Source organism: Notolepis coatsorum (assembly GCF_963971535.1).
Source record: "Notolepis coatsorum genome assembly, chromosome: 5".
NCBI lineage: Eukaryota > Metazoa > Chordata > Actinopteri > Aulopiformes > Paralepididae > Notolepis > Notolepis coatsorum.
The window spans coordinates 99,410,967-99,434,165 of NC_140169.1; the positions used below are offsets into that span (position 1 = coordinate 99,410,967).

The 23,199-nt window shown below is 44.6% G+C and overlaps 1 protein-coding gene across 1 annotated transcript in view; it reads left to right on the forward strand.

The window, feature by feature from the left end:
* Positions 1-19,447, forward strand: part of tmem200a (transmembrane protein 200A) — a gene marked incomplete at its 3' end in the record, with an annotated part of 44,336 nt that extends 24,889 nt beyond the window's left edge. Inside the window, exons 3-7 of the mRNA XM_084314195.1 lie at positions 6,297-6,404; positions 7,811-8,013; positions 10,088-10,219; positions 15,451-15,617; positions 18,341-19,447. Of these exons, the coding sequence (XP_084170321.1) occupies positions 6,304-6,404; positions 7,811-8,013; positions 10,088-10,219; positions 15,451-15,617; positions 18,341-19,447 (1,710 nt within the window). The 5' untranslated portion in view covers positions 6,297-6,303. The remainder of the gene's footprint in view (positions 1-6,296; positions 6,405-7,810; positions 8,014-10,087; positions 10,220-15,450; positions 15,618-18,340) is intronic.
* Between the last annotated feature and the right edge of the window lie 3,752 nt (positions 19,448-23,199).

Genomic DNA, 23,199 nt, shown 5'->3' on the forward strand with positions numbered 1-23,199 from the left:
GGCTGTGTTCTAAGCCCCCTGCTGTACTCACTCTACACACACGACTGTGTGGCCAAGTTCAGCTCCAACTCCATTGTGAAGTTCGCCGACGACACGGTGGTGGTGGGGCTGATCTCGGACAACGACGAGAAGGCCTACCGGGAGGAGGTTGAGGTACTGGAACGTTGGTGCCAGGACAACAGCCTGCTCCTGAACATTGGTAAAACCAAGGAGCTGATCGTGGATTATAGGAGAGGACAGCGGGAGACACACACACCACTGAGGATTAACGGGGCTACCGTGGACAGGGTGAGCAGCTTCAAGTACCTGGGGGTCCACATCTCAGAGGACCTGACATGGTCAACACACATAGGCACAGTAGTAAAGAAAGCGAAGCAGCGCCTCTACCACCTGAGACAGTTAAGGAAGTTCAGAGTATCGGGGAAGATACTCCAGTCCTTCTACTCAGGAGCTGTAGAGAGCATCTTGACCGGAAACATCACTGCCTGGTATGGGAACAGCACGGCACAGGACAAGAAGGCCCTACAGAGTGTGGTGCGCTCAGCCGAGCGTACCACGGGTATTGCGCTACCTCCCCTGCAGGCTCTATACAACAAGAGGTGCAAATCCAGAGCCTGCAGGATAATGAAAGACCCCCACCACCCCAATAACAGCCTGTTCCAGCTGCTGAGGTCAGGCAGACGCCTGCGAATTCTAGAGACTAAGACGGAGAGGCTTAGGCTAAGCTTCTTCCCCCAGGCCATCAGAGCCTTGAACAATGAACATTGAGAGACACAGAAACTGAACTATCCACACACAAGTACATACACGACACGCACGCTGAGCACGCTCACACACTAGCAGCCACTTTAACACTCATGCCGCACACACGCACACTTATGGCCAGAGGAAAGGCCACTTAAAGTAGTATAACTTCAGGAACAGTGTATTGCACTACTAAAGCTAACTAGCATGTCCTATATGCTCTGTAAATACTAATGTACAGATACCGAGATGGCACACCATGTACCTGTTTATTGCACTGTTTTATTGGATTCTAGTAATATGTTGTACCACTGTATTTTATTGGACTCTATTATATGTTGTACCACTGTATTGCACATCGTCGCGGGCAAGACCAGCCGCATTTCATTGTATACCTGTATACCGTGACAATTAAAACTCTTGAATCTTGAATCTTGAATCTTGAATCTTGAATATAATACAATATGAAATATAGAAATAGATGCGTTGGGTAGAGAAAACTAATTTCAATAATATTCTTAATTCTATGCGCACTGCCAGCCAGCCAATGTGCGACGGGCGAGATTACAATTGACAGAGAGAAGATAATCTCCCGATTCAGATACAATTAGAAATAAGCTTTAGAATGAACTCCAATCCCTCTCTATATAGTATAACTACTATATAAAACGTTATACACTGTTATCTTCATTGTAAGGGTAAACGGGTTGTGTGGCTCCAGATACATTTTATTTCATGCAGGAGGGAGCAACATGGCTCTTTTGATAGTAAAGGTCGCTGACGCTGACCCCTGGTCTAGAGAAACGGTGACGTAATGCGCGTTTTCTGTCACTACATAATTTTACTTTTCAGTTGCTGCCGCCAATGAAAATCAGCTCACTACGCATGCTCAGACTGTTGACTGTTCTATGGTATTTGAGATATCGCTTATACAGTAGCTTACTTACTGCAGTTTCTCCTTTGTGGTGTTGGTAACAGTGGCATGTGTAGTAGTTAGCAGTTGACAGCTAGCTAGTTGTTTGTTATTTTCGGTTGTTTTCCCTTTTCTGTTCTTCCCGATTCATGTTGTTACTTCTTCCTTCTGAAGATTAGTTGAAGGTTATTTAGCAAAACGCTGCTAATCTCTCTCTCTCTCTTTCATTCTTTCTCTCTCTGTCTCTCCCTCTGTCTCCCTCCCTCACTCTCTCAATTCAACACAGGCCTACACAATAACAGTAATATGAACATTACCACAACATTAAGATCAATATATATTAATTGTATATATACACAGTATATCCTATGCATACTGTATGTGTTGTGTGTGTGGGTGCTGCTGGATGGTTCATGTTTAGGGGGAGGATGAAGGCGTACAGTACCCTATTGAAATTAATCCCCATCTCTCTTTCTCGCCCTCTCTCTCTCTTGATATGTTAATAGTGTCTTAATGACACACCAGTCATTGGTGTGCGAGCACATCGCCCGGTTGCCGTGGAAACATACTGTCACCTAGCAGCAGCACCTGTGGTTGCTATGGGGACCATAGGTCATGTGACGTCGCCTATAGATTAGCTGTACGTGGCAGTTGTCACAGTTACGCCATTCATTTTTCTTCATGGCTACATGGTCTACAAGGCAAACATTTATATATCTTTCCATACTGAAAGTATATCTTTATTATATGAATAAGTATATTAAAATTACATTTCTACCCATATGTACTTGTCTGAGAGTATACGGTACTTTTGATGTACTTTCATGTACTCATTTTGTCATTAATGTCAAAAACACATAATTATATAATGAATATGCTGTAAGTGTAACAATCTAAGTGCAGTAATCTAAATCTAAACTGAGATGTTTATCAAACATAAGTTATACTTTAGTAAACCTACACTGGATACAAATCCGTCTGACTGGTGGAAAGTGAATGCGGGGGAAAATAGCTGGCATGCCAGACTCCTCTGTATACCCGTAAAAAGTACACTATTTTGGTAAGCAAAAGTACAAAAAATTATTATTTCAATATATTTAAACACACCAAGTACAACGTAAGGAGTTTTCACAACATTCTGAATGCATAAAAACTACACTAAGTATACGTAGTCCCCTCCATACTCATAACCAAGCTCAGGGACCTGGGCTTGAACTATGACCTCTGCCAGTGGGTCTTGGACTTCCTGACTGGCAGACCCCAGGTGGTGAGAGCAGGCAACTGCACCTCCTCATCCATCACCCTCAACATAGGGGCCCCCCAGGGCTGTGTTCTGAGTCCCCTCCTCTACTCCCTGTACACACACGACTGTGTGGCTCAGCGGAGTAGCAATACAATCATCAAATTTGCTGACGACACAGTGGTGGTGGGCCTGATCTCTGCCAACGACGAGAGGGCCTACCTGGAAGAGGTCAAGGTCCTGGCGGGATGGTGCCAGGAAAACAGCCTCTCCCTGAACGTCAGCAAAACAAAGGAGATGATTGTGGACTTCAGGAGGTCGGGGGTCAAGGACTACAGCCCCCTCAGCATCGACGGGGCACCGGTTGAGAGAGTCAACAGCTTTAAGTACCTCAGAGCCTACATATCCGAGGACTTGACATGGACCACACACATTGACAGTGTTGTGAAGAAGGCACGACAATGCCTCTACTTCCTCAGGCGCCTAAGGAAGTTCCAAGTCAGTCAGAAGATCCTTAAGAACTTCTACTCATGTACAATAGAGAGCATCTTGACCGGCAACATCACCTCCTGGTTTGGGAATTGCACTGCACAAGACCGAAGCAGACTACAAAGAGTGACACGTTCAGCCGAACGCACAATTGGAGGGGGGCTCCCCACCCTCCAGAACATTTACAACAAGCCTTGCAAGGGCAAGGCTAAGAGAATCATTAAAGACTCCAGTCACCCGAACAACTGCCTCTTTGAACTGCTGCGGTCAGGCAAGCGATACCGGAGTCTCAAGGCGAGCACAGAAAGACTCAGAAGAAGCTTCTATCCCCAGGCCATCAGGCTGCTAAACGAACAATGAACACTACACAACAACAACCACCAAACGCACATAGCACACACATCCACACGCACACACTCACTTTAAACAAACACACTGTAGCACCCACTCCACACACTTTATAGCACACACCACTTTAAACAAACACACTGTAGCACCCACTCCCCACACTTTATATTTATTGATGAAGGATTGCACTACAACTCGTACACCTTACTGTAAATTGTACCTAAATTGTACCTCATCCCATTTCTGCTTTGCACTATATAGTACTGTACATTAGTACACTGTATAGTATTGTATATTATATGGTAACTCAGAACATTGTACATATGTCTATACCGAACACTGTGACCGCATTTTCTTCTTCTAAATTACATGCTATACTATGTTATTTGATACTATCTTGTCTAGCACAGTCTCTGGAGCGTAACAGTAAGAAGCATTTTGTATGAAAGTATTCTGTACTTCTGTATGACAACTATTAAAGAAACTTGAGAAACTTGAGAAGATATACAGTACAGTACGTGCAGAAACATTTTGGGAGGCAGGTGCTCAACCAAAAAGAAAGGGCATTTTGGGGGGGGGGGGGGGGGGGGGGGTTCTGTGCTGTCTGGCACTTTACCTCATAACCAGCCCCCCTCTCTCTCTGTCTCCCTTACTCTCCTTTGCAACTTGTCTTGCAGTGTTGAGCCCTCAATCTCTAAATTATAGTAAAAAGCATGACATGAGTGGAGAGAACAGATCACATATGAGTTGCTTAAAGGAACACGCCAACTTTTTGGGAAATTCGCTTATTTGCCATCTACCCTGGAGTTAGACAAGCAGATACATACCCTTTTCTTCTCTGTGCATGCATTAGGCTTAGGGATCAGCCGCACCGTTAGCCTAGCTTAGCGTCACTCACTGGAAGTAGGTGTGCCAGTGTAGCCTAGTTCCCAACAGTCACAAAATACACTCCAAATACAACTCCAAAACAATTTTTGTTTTCTGAGCAGATATATATACTTGATTTTCTTTTGCCGAACCACTGCTGCCTGGGCGCAGTGATTTCATCACACATTTTTTTTCCAAGTATATATATATTTTTTTCCTTTATCCACTTTTTCTCCTCTTTTTCTATTTTTTCTCCCATCCCAATTCCACTGTGCCAATTCTCTCCTCCCCTGTCTTGAACGGTGCTCGCATATGCCCCCCACTGGCCGGTTGTAGGGAGGATAGAAGCCTTGCATCCCGTGTCCCCTCCGATACACGAGGAGGCAGCCTGTCACATCTTTTCACCTGCCAGCGCGGACTCTCATTGGCGAGGTGTAATGTGTGGGAGGCTCACACTACCCCTGCCATTTCCTGTCTCTGCTGTGCAGGCGTCCCCAACCGACCTGTAGGAGTCGCTGTCCACAACGTCCAGATTACCACCCATCGACTTCCACCCGCTAACTCTGCCAATTGAGTTAGTATGACGGCTGGCCCAAGCCGGAGGCAACGCCGACAGCCGGAGTCGAACCCGGTGTCTCTTGCGTTGGTGACGAGCGCAATGTCCGCTACGCCACCCAGCCGCCCCCCAAGTATATATCTGTTTAGAAAACGAAAATGTATAATACAATTATTTTTATTTCTCCACATGGTAAATATACACAGGTCACAACATGTTTACAGGAGAGAGAGAGAGAGAGAGAGAGAGAGAGAGAGAGAGAGAGAGAGAGAGAGAGAGAGAGAGAGAGAGAGAGAGAGAGAGAGAGAGAGAGAGAGAGAGAGAGAAAATAAAAGAAAAAAATCAATAGCATGCTTGCCTCCCAAAAACACACAATCTGAGTCCTATTGCAAAACTCACAGATGGGGGGAAATAGTTTGACTCACCCAGTATTTGCAGACACATGGACAAGAAAAATGTGTTTCTGTAGGTTTTGCAGAACCCATTAGCCACTCTTTAGCATTTCTATGTTGAAAGAACATAATCCACTTTAGTAGTTTCAGAAAGTGACATCGCGCTGCCTCCAGTCCAAGGCACGAAGAAAATAACGTTTCTGTCTTCAAATATACTCTGTCAAAATGAGACAAACTCCAGAGAAACTCAACATGAAACTTGATGGCTCTACAGATAGCTAAGCAAGCTAGCTACTTTGTTCCAGCTCTTTATGCCTTGCTCATGAGATGATAGTATGTTACTAGGTAACATTAGTGGCTTAGAAGGCACAGCATTTAACATGACTTCCTTTCATCTAATGTTCATTTGTTAATTTGATTACACCTAGCTGTTCCCATCTTGCATTGTACAATAATTGTTGCGAGAAAAAGTGACAGCTAATTTTGTTCACTGAACAGCTATAGATACAGATACAGATAATGACATCTCTACGCGCGCGCACACACACACACACACACACACACACACACACACACACACACACACACACACACACACACACACACACACACACACACACACACACACACACACACACACACACACACACACACACACACACACACACACACACACACACACACACACACACACACACACACACACACACACACACACACTATCATTACCTTGTGTGTGTGTTTCAGGGCAGCCATGACTGCAGCAGCAGGTGTTCTGAGTGGTCTGGCGAAGCTGAAACGTCAGGACTCCTCCCGCCCTCGGCCACGCCCCTCTGCCCAGGAAGGTGCCCCGAGGTGACTGGACATTTTTTCCCCTCTCTTTTCCCGTAATGTTATAATTAGGGCCGTCAATATTAACACCAATATAAATTTTGGCCAACACGTTAAAGAGAATTAACACAGTTCATCACATGACCCTTTTTGACCCCAACCACCTCCCATACCTTCAGCAGCAGGCTGCCCTGGGCTGTGTTCCTGATCCCTCTGACATGCTAACCAGGACTAGCTTCTCCACATGTTGCCAGCCTTTGGTTTCTGCCACAGAGTCCTTAGTTACCATGGCAACTAGTCACTGCATTATTCACTGCCTTTTGACAGAGATTGCAATTAATTATAAACATCGTTAAAACTCACATTTCACGGGCGGCTGGGTAGCGCAGTGGAGAATGCACTCTCCTACCACCGCAGAGACTCTGGGATCGAATCCAGCTGCCAGCGGTACCTCCGGCTTGGTCAGTCGTCCCTACTAACACAATTGGCAGTGTTAGCGGGTGGGAAGCCGGCGGGGTATGTGTCCTGGTCGTTATAAACTGCGGTTCCTACTGGTCGGTCGGGGCGCCTGTTCAGCAGGGAGGGGATTGGGGGAAAATAGCGTGAACCTCCGCACGTGTTACATTCCCCCAGTGAGAGTCCTCGCTGTCAGGTGAAAAGAAGCGGCTGGCTGACTCCACATGTATCGGAGGAGGCATGTGGTAGTTCTACACCCTCCCTAGGCCGACAGTGGGGCAATGCGTGCAACGATCAGGAAGGGAATTGGCATAACGACTAAATTGGGATGGGAGCCTTATCAGTCGTCATAGCAACATGGGGGAGGGAGGAGGGGAGGTACAGGTTTGGGCAGGGCAATAAAAGAAAGACAAATATGCAGATGTGGATCTGTATGCCCTATCGGCTATAATATACATTGCTTGCAAGTAAATACGTTTTTATTTATATAGCACCTTTTTCAACAATGTCGCAAAGTGCTTCACATTAACACAGAATTTATTAAAAAAAAAAGTGCATCACATAACACATGAAGAGCCGCATGCCGCTCCAGAGCCACGGTTTGCTGACCCCTGACCCCTGACCCCTGCCCTAACATCTCCATAGTTTGAGTATGGACCACACATATTTGAGCATTTCGAGAGAGGAAACATATAAATTGCACATCGAGTTAGTTAGTGTGCAATGTTAGTCGTTGCCAGTGCGGTACTGATGTTAGTGTTGCCAAAGACAGGAGGGTAATGGCTAGAAGGCATCCACGTTACAGCCGGCTGCATTGCATTGTGGCACTTGTCACATGACCCACGTGACGCCATGACAGCTGTATGGAACTCAGCGCCTAAATAACATGTCAGACTGCCAAATCCATGAAAAGACTAGACAAGGCATGTTCCATAATATGTTTCCTTTAAGTAATGTATTTAGTTTCCTGACAGGAAGAGGAAGAGGCATACAGATGTGGTCGTGGTGAGAGGTAGACTCCGCCTCTACTCCACCTCTGGATTCTTCCTTCTTCTGGGATTGGTTGTCCTGGCCATGGGCGTTGGCATGGCGACGCTAGGATACTGGCCACACACTGAGGGCACAGTCTTACTAAAAATGGCTGCCACTGGAGGAGGAAGTGAAGGGAAGATGCAAGGTAATTAAAGAACCAGTACCATTATGTTAATTCAGCTAGAGGAATGTAATTTCAGTGTAATGAGTGTAATTACTCATTATGCCACTCTTTAAAAAAAAAAAAAAATTACTTTTCCCCCCCTTCTTTTTCCGTTTTTCTCCCATCCCAATGTTAGTCGTTATGCCAATTCCCAATCCCCTTCCTGGTCGTTGCGCACTCTACCCCCTACCGTCGGTCTGGGAGGGCGGACACTATCACATGCTTCCTCCGACACATGTGTAGCCAGCCCACGCTTCTTTTCACAGCGCGGATTCTCACTGGGAGAGTGTAACGTGTGGAAGGTCACACTACCTCTCCCAGATGCTTCCCTTGCTGTGCAGGCGCCCCGACCGAACTGTAGGAGTCGCTGTTTACAACGACCAGGACCCACCCATGCTGGCTTCCTACCCACTAACACTGCCAATTGTGTTAGTATGGACGGTCGGCCAAGCCGGAGGCACCACAGCCGGATTCGATCCCACTGGCTCTATGGTGATAGACAGACGCTTAGTCCGCTGCGCTACTCACTCTTTATGACTGTTGCTATTTGCTGTCTGTCTTAGTTACTGTTGCTATGTCCTGTCTCTCTTAGTTTCCGTTGCTATGTCCTGCCTCTCTTAGTTACTGTTGTTATGTCCTGTCTCTTGCTATGTCCTGCCTCTCTTAATTACTGTTGCTATATCCAACATAATCCAACCAATACAATTAGAACTACACATATCAGAATTGCTGCTAACATACAAGCACATTTACTGCTGACACACAATCAGAATTACTGCTGACACTATGGCTGCAACGATTCCTCAACGATGTCGACGTCATCGACCATGACATTTCATCGATTTGCATATTCATGATCGACACATCGTATTGTTACTTGTATGTACCTTTTGGGGTGGAAATGGCAGACGTTCAAAGTCATAACATGCGCAACGTGTAATCTAACTAGTGCACAATGAATCACGTTCAAAATATATATAACTTCTCTTAAACCACAATTTGTGATTCTGCCTAGAGCCAGGACTCGACAGTGTGCGTTTTGCTCGCATTTGATAACTTCAGTGTTTCACGTCAACTCCAGCTGTAAGGGAGGGGCTGAGCCCGATACCCCCATCTTCAATTTTATAAGCTATGGCAGCTCTTCAGTCCTGCGTTCTGTGACAACTCCTCTCGCGAGTTGCGCTGTTTCAATGTGCAATGAAAACTCCTTGAACAACGGGTCCAATGGGTCTAACATGCTTTACATCCTTCCTGTATGCCCATGTCGCGGTAAAAAGCTTAACTAACGTTAGCTGTGAACGCTAACTAAGCTAAGCTAATCCTGGAAACACTCACAGGCACAGGATAAATCAAATCCGTCTCTCTCTCCCTCTCCCTCTCTCTGTACATTCAATAATTTGAAGTAGTGTTACACTATAAAAGCGAACTGGATAGTTGATGATAATAAATATTTCACTTCATTAGCAAAAATATTGTAAAATCATTAAGTCTGCTATAAGCTATTCTCCCTCTCTCTTGTGTGTTTGTTTGTCACATATCATATCGGCAACCATGCCTCTAGAACACAAGGGGAGCCACACTGAATGGAAGTGAAATGCAACATTGGTTGTGTAAATGTGCGCACCAAGGCTTCCAAGAATGTATGTGACTGTTGCATGTGCAAATTATTTGATCTTTTATTTCATCATATGAAATCCTGAGAAATCATCAAATTAAAGCATTGCAATGTATTTAATTAAGTAATTTTTTATTCAAGAAAAGGCTGTATGTAGCATATTAGTTGTTGTATCATCGTTTTCAATGCATTTTCTATGACATAATGTAGATGACTGTGAGTGGCAGCTGTGTGGGCGGAGTTATAACTATAACTCTATAATCCATTTATCAATAATGATCTATTCATTAGAAATGTATTGTGAATAAGAATTACACGTACAGTCAGAATGTTTTCCACTCTGCCACTAGGGGGTGCTGCAGCATCCTCAACACCTCTATTCTTCATAGTACTGAGTAATTTCCTGTTTGACTCTTACTTTTCTGCTACTGGTCAAAACAGCTGCCACTGGAAGCAGCAAAACAGAAGACACTGGTACCAATATGGCTTCATCAGGTGGAATCACAGGAGCAAAGATGGCTGCCACAGAGGGAAATGCAGAGGTGGTTGCTATTGACAGCAGCAATGTGCAAGGTAATGTGTTTCTGAACACTCAACCCAACATCATGTGAGTCAGATTATCTTCTGCTGCAACATGTGTAGGTGAAATGAACTGCTCTCATGTGTCTACGGCCACCTAGAGGCTCTGATCTATTCTGTAAGGATGTTACTGATCCCCATCACTCTTTCCACTAAGTGGCAGTAATGAGTAAAGTTCAGTGTTCCAACCACCACTGAATCTCAAATTAGAAATTTTTGTTTTCTGAATTTGCTTCTAATGGCACGGTAGCAGTGGCTTTTCCATCATCATCTAGATAGGGAGTGCACATTCTATGTATCTCTATTATTTCTTCTACTAGTGTCCGACTCCCAGTATATTATCTATTAAAGGAAAGATGACTCATTAATAATAAATCATTCAAAGATGCACCAATGGGATGAAAATAGAACGATTAATATGCATGAAGAGAGACTGTAGCAACATTTCTTTAGACATACCCCTTCTTTGAAACAATCAAATTAGGTAATTCCGAATGGGGGATAAGTGGCATAATAGCCTATAATTTATGAATGTTCACTCTGATGGGCATCATATTTGGAGGGGGAAATACCAGGTGGCTGAACTACATCACCAAATAGTCAGAATGTCAGTAACCCAATAATTAAGTTTATCTAAATTACAACAAACAAAGGCATTGTAGGTTTTATTGAAACTGGAAGATTAATCCAAACAAGAGTACACAAATCAGTAACCTAATAATAAAGTGTATTATCTAAATGACAATCCTCTCAAATATTGAAACTGGAACATTACTATATAAATCAATAGTATCTCCTATCTAAACCCAAGTTGTCTTGACATGACAAAATGATACAAGTACAGTATAATAGTATAATGATACATTTGGCTACTGTAGGCCCAAATCTCAGTACTTAATTTCATTTCATAAACAAAAACAGGAGAACAGACTAGAAAACAAACTAAATAACCATGCAAAAATAAAATAATGTAAATAAGTGGCCCATTTAACCTGTATATGGACACTTGTTTCACATCCAAACTCCAACTATCCAAATATGAAATATAGTATCAGCCCTTTATTGGACTCTTTGCAATACAAGTGAGTAATGTCTCTTACTTCTGTAGGTGCCGGGGGTTTCGTAAATATGAATATGGTTGAATGGCTCCATCTCTGACAATCCATCCCTTCCCGATAGGACTCCATAACAGGGGTTTGAGCATATCTGTGAGGTTTGGTTCTTTCCCCACCACGGGCTTCTTAAAGTACTGTGATGATTGGTCCGCTCCCCACTAACTCGCTCTGTTCCTTTAAGGGTTTTCAGTTAATTAATTGCATTCTCCTCTTCACACGCTTCTTCCTGTAGACGCCGTTTGATTGGTGCTTCCCCAACCACACGCTTGTCAATCTCATCCCGCAGCTGTCACAGCTTGTCATTAAGCATTCCTTTTGCTTATATATACCCTGATTCCCCATCAAGTGTTGTTGGATCGTTTTGATATATTCTCTGCATTTGCCGTTCCTTCCTTTGCCTGCTGTTCCCTGTGCTTTGCCTCCCAGGACACTCAAGAAGTATTCCGCTTGGACAACCCGTTCCCCGTAACGACACGCTCGCCCTGTTTGATCTGCTCTCTTTACGCACAGCGCCTGGGTGAGTTTTGCAAGACAGTCTTTTGACCCTATCATTTTTCGTGTGTGTAAACACTGAAGAGATCCTGCTTTTTGTTCAGTCTGTCACTCACCCTGTGCCTGTTTTTGGATTGTTCATTGGGATTTATTATTGTTTGAACTTTGCTCACTGTGTGTATTCACACCGAAGATATTTTCACTTGGATTATTATTGGGACATCGCTCACTGTGTGTATTCGCACCGAAGATTCTATCACTTGGATTGTTGTTGGGACATTGCTCACAGTGTGTATTTACACAGAAGATTCAGTCACTTGGATTATCTGTTTGGGACAAGTCACTTCACCTGTCACCTGTCTGTTCCCAACTGTACTCTGAGCTAACCCGCTCTCTCTCTCTCCCTGTCCCGCTACCACCTCGGAGTACTGCCGAGAGGATTCTGCAGAGCGGCTCTGACGTCACTGTCAGATTCCTCAGACGAACCTCCCCGGGAGAAGCTGCAGAGCAGCAACATTCCTCAAATGCTTGTATCCCAGTCTTTGTCTGTTTTCAACCAAGTTCTTGCTGCTATTCTGTGAAATAAAACAAGCCCTAGTTTTTGGCTAACTCTGAAACTACTCTCTCTGTGTCGTTAGCGTTTGGGGTCGGTGTCAAACCGTAACATTATCTGATGGATATATATAATATATATATATATTTTTTTTAACCTTTATTTACCCAGGGTAGGTTCGCTGAGCATGAATGCTCTTTTTCAGCTACGCCCTGCTTCACATTCACACAGTTCCATTCACACCTGGGAGCTGCCCACAGTCTGACACCGTTGGCCACTGAGCAACTCCACTGGAGCAGTTGGGGGTTTAGTGCCTTGCTCAAGGGCACTTCAGCGGTTGGTGTTAAGGGTATGGGAGAGAGTTATTCATTCACTTTCCCAGTGCAGATTTTTCCTGCCGGCCGGGGGATCGAACCGGCGACCTTCCGGTCACAAACCCGCTTCTCTAACCTTTAGGCTACCGGTGTCACCTTTCCCCTAATCGGACTGACTTAATTTGGCCCTTTTTCAGGGATTGGGGTAGTTCTAAAGAATAGCCCAAAACAAAAGTAAAAAAAAACATAAAATTAAATATGATAACAATCCATTTCCTTAACTCATTCAGCACCAGAGGGCGCTGTTTACTGTTACTGTTGAAAGGCCAACGCTTTAAAGTATAGGAATACGTGTAGGGATGGGAATCGAAAACCGGTTCCCGTTGGGAGCCGGTTCCTAATTGTCCGATTCCTGGAATCGCATGCCTCCGTGACTATCGATTCCTCTTATCGCTGCCAGGTTTTTTTGACAGTTGCGCATTTCAAAACAATAACGTTAGCGCCACGCATGTAGCCATGGCAGACTATTTGATTCCTTAACACTTTCCGTGCCAGCAGGGGTTTAGTTTAGGTTTAGTTTATTCGGATCAGCAGGGGGTGCCAGAAATAGGCGATTGAGTGCCAACGCTGTAGTCAATGGAGGGCGATCATATTAGCGAACGCATAAACTATATCTTAAATTATGGCTATGTGTCTAATACGCCCGTCGCTTATCAATGACTTGTTTGCAGTCAACATTGTCCAAACGGATTGTTTTTTTAAATCGGTTCATTTCCGTTTTATACAATTTTGAAAAACGTTAATTTTTCTGCAGAAAAGATCCTGCAGGAATCGTGCTTTACTGTAATACACAAAACACGTCGTAATTTTTCGGCCTATTTATTAATCGTTTTCAAATAAACGCTAGATTATCGATAGTATATGTGTACTTATGCAGCACGCTATAGAAGCGGGCTGAAAAATCGATTATCTTATTTCCTGATCAGCACACACACACTCACAGCCACACACACACATACGGGACACGTTGATATAAAGGTGAAAACAGCTCTGATTATCCCAAGACTGGTAAAATAGATTCCTTACCTCAGATCAGATGTTCTCCAAAAAGATTATTCCAATTCCTGATCACCATTCCAAATATCGATTGCGTTTATTGATCCAACGCTGGGTGGTCGAAAGACATATTCCACGCTGTTCTGATGGTGGGCAATGAATGGGATCGGCTCGGATTACATGCCTGACAAGTAAAATGTGGAATCCGGACTATTTTTTTCCCATCCATTTCATTCAGTCCAATCCAATGGGGTGCAATACCATCCGGAGAGACGATAGGGGGCGGTATTTTCCCTGTTCGAGCTCAGACAGATCCCCACTGGTAACGTGAGGCTAGATTGATGAAAAATGAATGGAAATCGATAATAAAAAAAAGAATGATTAAAAACGAGATTTCTCGTCGGTTGGCACTCAACGCATGGCATGAACTAACGAGATTTCTCGTGGCTGGCACTCAAAGTGTTAAGGGCTCGAAATTGCCTGGGTTTTGGTCATATGCTCCCGAATTGCTCCCGCTGTTTGACTGTTTCTAAGTGCAGTGATTGAAAACTACTCGAATGCTTTAGAACCGAGTCATTCATTTAATTCGGGGCAACCTAACAGCCGCGGAGCTAACGCTAGTGAACCAAGCTCATACAGACACACAGAGAGAGATAACAGTTGACAGCAGGTAGTACAGGTACAAATAAAAAAATGTAAAGATTACCTAATACCCCGGTGTACGGTATTTGACGGTATGACTTTCATTTTCATCAGCGGGGGGGGGGGGGGGGGGTCAGGGCAACCTGTGTTACCAAGTAAACAAATCGCGGAGATGGCCAGTTAGCCCGCAGCATCCAAGTGCTACTATCATTAGCTCTCAGAATGGTAGCCACTAGCCAGAAGCCTGCAGCATCCTAGTACTACTAACGTTAACTCTCAGAATGGTAGCCAGGAGCCCCGCAGCACCCTAATACTAGTAACGTTAGTATTGTGTATTCAAAAACGCACCGGACTGCGACGTAACGTTTTACCGTTTATTTGCTTGCTCCACCAGTCCACAACAACACACACTCTCGTTACCACAGCGCTTTACGGTATTTTCACAGCACTGTCGCAACATTACCGTAAAGCGTGACCACCGTTGTGCCTCCTCCTCCCACTCCGCCTCCTCTCTCTCCCCTGCTCCCTCCTCAGGCTGTTGGCTCTCCCCAGGGGCCGCCAGGAGCCACTTTGGCTCAAACTCCTCTCTGCACATGCTCAGTAGCCACTCTAAATCTCTTGACTTGGAGCACATACACAACAGTTAGCTCTCAGAACAGCCAGTTAGCCCGCAGCACCAGGCAGCAACGGTAAGCGTGTCTCATATTTCCAGTGAAGCGGGGTTTCCCCTCCTCCTCCTGTGTGTAGAAGACAACCAGCTCTGCGGCTCGCTCCAGTAGTGAGGACTGGTCTCGCCCTCTGCTGGCGCGTGTGTGCAGTGCACTACAACCAACCACTGTTAAAACTCTGTTTCACTGTAATAGAAACTGAAGCGCATCTGTGATTTTGACGGTGACGGACGGTATTGATTTTCAATACCGTCGGGATTTCTAAATACCCTGGTATACCGTAATACCGTCATACCGCCCAAGCCTACAGTGAACAGACTGTAATGCTGACAGGCATACAGAAAGACCGTAGCAACACTATCATATCTCTGTTTGGTGTTCCTAGGTAACAGTACCTCACTGCCAGTAGGGGGCGCTTTGGTGCGGTTCCTGGAGCAGCATCGCCATTCTGAGAAGATGAGGCTGATGGGTCCATTTACCATGGGGATAGGAATCTTCATCTTCATCTGTGCCAATGCCATCCTGCATGAAAACAGAGACAGAGAGACTAAGGTATGGATGTAATAATACTAGAAAGGTATTATTGTCCTTCCCCTCTTGTTAAATCTCCCAGTGTGCCTCTTGCCTTTCGTGGTCCCCTGTCTGTTTTAGGTTTAATCTCCTGATAGTTGTTTAGTGTTATGTTCCCAGTGTGTTAGTCTTCTTGTATTTGGGTTACTGTCTTGTCTTATTGTGTTATTCTGTTTAATCTAGTCTGTCAGTCTGTTTTCCCATCCCAGGTGTCTCTCGTTGTAATCAGCCCTCTTGTGTCTCGTTTGTCAATTAGTCTGTGTATATTAGTCCTGTCTTTCCTGTCCTCTGTGCACGTTCATCGTTTCCTGTTTGTGTTGCTGTTGTTCGTTTGCCCTCGTGCCCTTGCTCCTGTCGATGTCCCTGGTTCCTGTTTGGTTTGTTGTTCTCGTCTTCAGTGTTCGCCTTTGATATTCGTTCACTCCGCCTTCCATGATTTGTTTTGTCCCACACCATGCTATGTTAGGTAAGTGTTTGTAGTTTAGTGTTTTGTTCGTACCTCTTTTCGTTTAAGTTTTCCCTCTTCCAGCATTGCTGAGAGGTTTTTGTTTGTAGTGCTTTAAGTGTATGTGTTTAAAGGGGACATGTACTGCTATTCCTAGCACTATTTGGGCAACTTTACACAATTCCTGTTAGTCTATTGAAGACATCTGTAAGTTTTTTTTTTTTTAAAATGCATTGTTTTATATTTCTAATCAAGTACTCAAAACCATCATTTTCCAGCTTCAAGATTTCAGGCTGTTATGGCCTGGCTCCGCCCATAAGCACTTTGAGTGACAGTCAGTCCACACAGTCTGCGACTGGTAGACCGAGAGAGATAGAGAGAGAGAGAGAGAGAGAGGGGGGGGGGGGTGCGAGAGAGAGAGAGAGAGAGAGAAAAAAGACAGGCCGTCTCTTCCTTTCGTTTTTTCTCTCCCTGCGGCAGCTTGTGGGGGGGGGGGGGGGCTCCCTTCCTCCCCTCTCCTGTGTGGCGCGGCAGGTCCCCCCCCCCCCCCCAAGTGCTCCCTCCCTCCCTCTCTCTCTCTGTCTCCCTCTCTCTGTCTCTCCCTCTCTCTCTCTCTCCCTCTCTATCTCTCTCTCTCTCCCTCCAGAGTATGCAGAGGTGTCGGGTTTCACTGCCTCGCAGTATGAGGACGTGGTTTTCCACTCGCTGTCTAGTCTATGTAGATTGTGGGCGGGCATTAGCTACAACCACAGAGCCAATCACATCACTGTCTTCTACCCAGAGCCTGAATGACATGACTCAGGCCTTCAAATCAGGATGGACTAATTTACTGGAGCAGGAAATTATCTGAGCTGAATCAGAGCAATCCACCAATATGGTATTTAGACACTAAAACACATTGATACTAACTCCTATTACTATAATACAATGCTAGAGACTGAAAAATGACATTTATAGTACATGTCCCCTTTAAGTAAAGCTCCCTTTGAATCACTATCTGTCTTGTCCTGCCTGCTACCTCATCCCTGTCTGCATTTGGGTCCCACCACCAACACCACCACGTCAAACCATAACATATTTATTACTATTAATTTACAACAGTATGACTAATAATTATAGGTGCATCATAATATTATTATGAATGATATATTAACACATTCAGCGCCAAACCCGACATAAGTCGGGTTAACTTGCCATCGCTTGAGCGCCAAACCCGAGAAAAGTCGGGTTTTAATCGTGGTTTAAATTCGTCTGGTTTAAATTCTTTTATTTGCTATATCCATTCATAATTCATCCATCCAGCCTGATGTTATCATTCTGAGATTGCAAACGGCCAATACCGCCGCCTAATGCCTTGCGGCCGGTATTGCACATCAACGGAATCCCTCTGGCTTGGGCTGTGCATCGATCTAAGAAGTCCGGTCCAGATTTTCCTTCTCGGGCATGAGTAACGTTTATAACACATGGATTGGGGATACTCGAGTTCACTCGGTTCACGTGTTTTGGTGGATAACGTTGGACACACGACCGCAATCAATATTTGGAATGGCGTTCAGATAATTGGATTATTCTTATTGCAGTGTACATCATAGACGAGGTAAGGACTATATGTTATCAATCTTGCGTTGATCCGATGATTTTTCCCCGCGATCGCAGCGTGTGTCTGTAATGTACTGTGTAATGTATGCCGTTGGTGGCGCTCGAAGCATAGAAACCCCCCGCCCCCACCCACCCTTTCGCGCATGCATGATGAAACATAATACCGATAATCTAGCGTTGATTTCAGAATGATTCTTGATCCAGGCGAGAAATGGCACGATTTATAAGGAAATGCAGTAAATCGCTGTTTGCTGGAGTTTCCTGGGATTACACAGGATCACTCTAAAACTATACTCATATTCACCACGGTATAAAACGGAAATGTATGGATGAAAAACCATACAACCATTGCATGTTGACCGGAAGAAACTCACCGACAATCGACGTTGTTATTAGATCCATAGCTATAATATTTAATATAGGTTTAGCACGGCAAACACCGGAACTTATCCCCATTGAACAGAGCGCTGGCACACAACGGCCCAACGCCCATAGCGACCTCTGGCGCTGAACCTGTTAATAAGTATAGTAATTATATTATATTATAGTTTTGCGTTTGTGAAAACAATAACAATAATAATAAAATAACAAACCGGTCAGTATTTCAGCCATTGGGGAGGTGGTGGCCTCTGTGTGAGCTGATACTATGTTGTCCTCCAAGGTCATCCATATGAGAGACATGTATTCGACCGTCATCGACATCCAGCGCCTGCGTGAGAGAGAACAGAAGCAGCTCCGTCTCAACGGCTCCTGCTGCTCCCCGGCGGCCAGAGAACCCCTGACCCCCGACAACCCCAGCGCCGCACGCCTGGCCGCCGACACCCTGCTGGCCCTCTCCTCCCGTGCTGGAGGGAGCTGTGTAGGAGGCGGGGAGAGCTGTGTCGGACACGGGGCAGTTACGGAAGAGGAGGAGGAGGAGGGCCTGCTAGGGGAGGCGGGGCTGCAGGAGGCACACACCAGGTTGGACTGCGGTTTGAGAGGGTTGCTGGTCCGGCCCGGTTGTGGCTCATTTTACAGCTGGGAACGTGGCTGCCAACAGGGGTCGATGGAGAGGAAACGCGAGAGAGGAGGAGGAGGAGGACACCGTGCGAGATCAATTGTCACCTCGTCCATCTCGGCGTTCACTCTGCCTGTTATCAAACTTAATAACTGTGTCATCGACCAGCCAGACATGGAGGCAATTACAGAAGAAGGGCAGCGAGGAGAAGGAGCAGGAGCACTAGGACATAGGGCGAAAAGTTTGCAACCTTTGGGCTCCATGGAATCCTTTAACGTTCCCCTAGCAATGGTTACTAAGGCCTCCTCCAAACCTCCTGGTTTACAACGGAGCAACTCTGCCTCCTCCTCCCACTCCGCCTCCTCTCTCTCCCCCGCTCCCTCCTCAGGCTGTTGGCTCTCCCCAGGGGCCGCCAGGAGCCACTTTGGCTCAAACTCCTCTCTGCACATGCTCAGTAGCCACTCTAAATCTCTTGACTTGGAGCGCGGACCTAGCATGCTTAGCGTGCACCCGAAACAATGCAAACACCCCAGCTGGCCACGGCTCGACCGGAGCAACAGCAGCGGCGGTAGTCGTGGAAACACAAAAGGCTATGTGCGATTGGAGGACAGGGAGGAGCAGGGGGGGGAGCCTCTTGTGACAGTCAGAAGAGACTACAGCAAGAGAGAGCTGTTACTGATGATATCTCGATCGCACAACAACCTGAGCTTTGAACACAATGAGTTTAACAACGCGACACTGAAGAGGGGAAGTTCAGAGAGTCGCTTCTAGATAGACTGTAAAGATATTCCTCTAAACATCTACTCTTCAAGTTCAAGTTTCAAGTTTCAAGTTTCTTTAATAGTTGTCATACAGAAGTACAGAATACTTTTATACAAAATGCTTCTTACTGTTACGCTCCAGAGACTGTGCAAGACAAGATAAGTATGAAATAAAATAACATAGTATAGCATGTAAATTAGAAGTAAAAAAAATAAATGAGGTCACAGTGTTCAGTATAGACATATGTACAATGTTCGATGCAGAATAGACGTAACTGAGTTACCATATAATATACAATACTGTGCAGTGTACTAATACAATACTATATAGTGCAAGGCAGAAATGGGATGAGGTGCAATTTAGGTACAATTTACAGTGGGTGTACGAGTTGTAGTGAAAATCCTTTATCAATAAATATAAAGTGTGTTTGTGTGGTTTAAGTGAGTGTGTGGGTGTGTGTGCTGTGTGCATTTGATGGTTGTTGCATAGTGTTTATTGTTCGTTTAGCAGCCTGATGGCCTGGGGATAGAAGCTTCTTCTGAGTCTTTCTGTGCTCGCCTTAAGACTCCGGTATCGCTTGCCTGACCGCAGCAGTTCAAAGAGGCAGTTGTTCGGGTGGCTCGAGTCCTTAATAATTCTCTTAGCCTTCCCCCTGCACCGCTTGTTGTAAATGTTCTGGAGGGTGGGAAGCCCCCCTCCAATTGTGCGTTCGGCTGAACGTGTCACTCTTTGTAGTCTGCTACGGTCTTGTGCAGTGCTATTCCCAAACCAGGAGGTGATGTTGCCAGTCAGGATGCTCTCTATTGTACATGAGTAGAAGTTCCTAAGGATCTTCTGACTGACTTGGAACTTCCTTAGGCGCCTGAGGAAGTAGAGGCGTTGTCGTGCCTTCTTCTCCTAGATCTACTGTTAAAGATATTGTTCTAAAGATCTACTCTCCTAGATCCACTGCTAAATGCATTCCTCTAAATATCTATTATCCTAGATCTACTGCTAAATATATAATTTCTTTTTGTCTACTTTTTCTCCCCCTTTTTTCTGTGATTTTTCTCCCATCCCAATTTCCTCTTGTGCCAATTCTCCCTCCCCTGTCCTGATCGTTGCTCGCATGTGCCCCCCACTGGCCGGTCGTAGGGAGGATAGAAGTCCATCACATGTCCCCTCCGATACATGTGGAGGCAGCCAGTCACTTCTTTTCACCTGCCAGCGCGGACTCTCATTGGTGAGGAGTAACGTGTAGGAGGCTCACACTGCCCCCGCCATTTTCCTGTCTTTGCTGTGCAGGCGCCCTGACCGACCTGTAGGAGTCGCTGTTTACAACGACCAGACTACCACCCTTCGACTCCCCTCCCGCGAACTCTGCCAATTGAGTCAGTATGACGGCTGGCCCAAGCCGGAGGCAACGCTGACAGCCGGATTTGAGACCGGTGTCTCTTGCGTTGGTGACGAGCGCAATGTCCGCTGCGCCACCCAGCCGCCACTGCTAAATATATTATTCTAAAGTTATACTGTTTTAGATATACATGTAAAGATGTAACTTCTAAATTATGAACAGATTCCTTTGAGCAGAGAAGTAGAGTTTACAGAGATGAACCTAAAGATAAACATGGTTCTATATTCTAGATACTGTAGGTCCATGTTTGGTTTTAAGAGGGTTCTAGATGCTTTGTTCTAAGAGGGTTCTAGATTCATTCAAAACCTTTATTTATTCTGACATATTCTCGAAAGGGACAATTGAGGTCACCCTCAATCGTCGAAACGTTTCAATGCATACATTTCTTTGTAATATAATGATAATATATAACTATATAAATAAATATAAATAAAAATCGATATAGCACCTGTCACACATGGACCGCAGCTCAAAGTGCCCCACAGCAAATAGCATACAATTAACATAGGCATAACATTTGTATACAGTTGACAGAATAAAAACAATGCATAAAGTGCAGACATAAGAATGTCTAATGTTCTAAGAACATGTTCTAATGACTACAGTTATAATAGGGTTCCTCAGACATGTTCTCATGACTACAGACAGTTATAACAGGGTTAGAAGAATCTTAATGGCAATGTTATAAAGATGGACAAGGTTCTATGCTGAAGAAAGTTCTAGATTATAGATCATTATACTCTCTAAAACATTAGAACTGAGGTGGTGTTGTGGTTGGATATATAACCCTGTTTGGTACAAGGTGGAACCATTGTTAGTACATTGTTGGTGAGTCAGTTGTTTATTTTAGCCACAAAAATGTCACAATGGAGCCCAGCTCTCATTCATGGGAACCCAAACATCTACCCGCCAGCCACAGGAGAACCCTACAGACTATGAGAGATATTACTCAGGAACCCCCCCCCCCCCCGGTCAAATATATGTTAGTCTTACAAGCCTTCAGGAAACCACTCCCCCTCCCTACCAAGATAAATTGTAGAGTTGGCAGGAGTAATCTACAACAGTGATTCGCAACCTATTTCCGGCCAGGGACCCCTAAATGGATACACATTAGGACCCCTAAATTGATACAGACTAGGACCCCTTAATATATACACATTAGGACCCCTAATGGTCAATGGTCAATGGTCTCTAACTACACACCCTCAAGACCCCTACGCTCTGCATCTTCTGGCCGCCTCAAACCTACTCCTATCCAAGCTCCGGGAGGGTCATCAAAGAGAAGTCGCCTATTCTCAGTCCTTGCCCCACAATGGTGGAATGAACTACCCACCCCAGTTAGGACAGCCGAATCACGTCCAATCTTTCGCCGTCGACTAAAGACGCACTTCTTCAACCATTATCTGAATTAAAAAAAAAAAAAAAACTATAAAAAAAAAAATCTAACCCTAACTAACCGTACTGTCATGCACTTGTCCTAATAAACTAACCTACACTGTAGCACTCAACACTTTGATGAACATTGTTGCTCAGCTGATAGAGTTGTGCCCTTCCTGATGGCTTGTCGTACAGAACTTGTAAGTCGCTTTGGATAAAAGCGTCAGCTAAATGACTAAATGTAAATGTAAATGTAAATGTAAATCAATACACATTAGGGCCCCTAAATTGATACACATTAGGACCCCTAAATTGACACAAATTAGGACCCCTAAATTGATATTAGGACATGTTAGGAGGTTCAAGTTTCTTTATTGTGTGTTGTGAGGAGGTGTGGCCGAGGCATGCTGTGAGGAAGCAGGACATCAAAGGACTCATGGGTGTGCTGCCATGACAGCTTATTAGTTGATCTGTCATTTTCCTTTTGGTCAGTGAGCTACAGGTATTTTACTATAAAGCTTTATAAAGAATTAGTATTTGTTGGCGTTTTATGAGTTTGAAGGCTTGGATCACTATTATGGGTTAATCACATATACAATGCGTGTGCCACAAAGTTTAGATTATAGAGCTCTCAAATATTGGTGTAATTTATTTCTTCCACGCTTATAGCGAAAGAATAAATGATGTTTTCCTTTCCTGTTTACCAGTAATTTTGTAATTAATTAATTAATTAATTAATTTTGTATTTTCTAATGTGCAGATAGGGTGAGAGGGAAAATTAAGTTTACGGAAGGATTTGTATGTATTTTTAAGAGACACATTGCTAACACTAAAGGAGCGGATGTTGCTACTTTGTTACTATGAGAATGACCTGGAGCTGGTCACCTTCCTTCTTCTTATTTTTTTTAATTGTTACTTCGAAATTCAAAAACATCAAAGAGAGAAATCGATATTAAAATACTTCTTTCAAGGCCAAGCTCCTGCATGAACC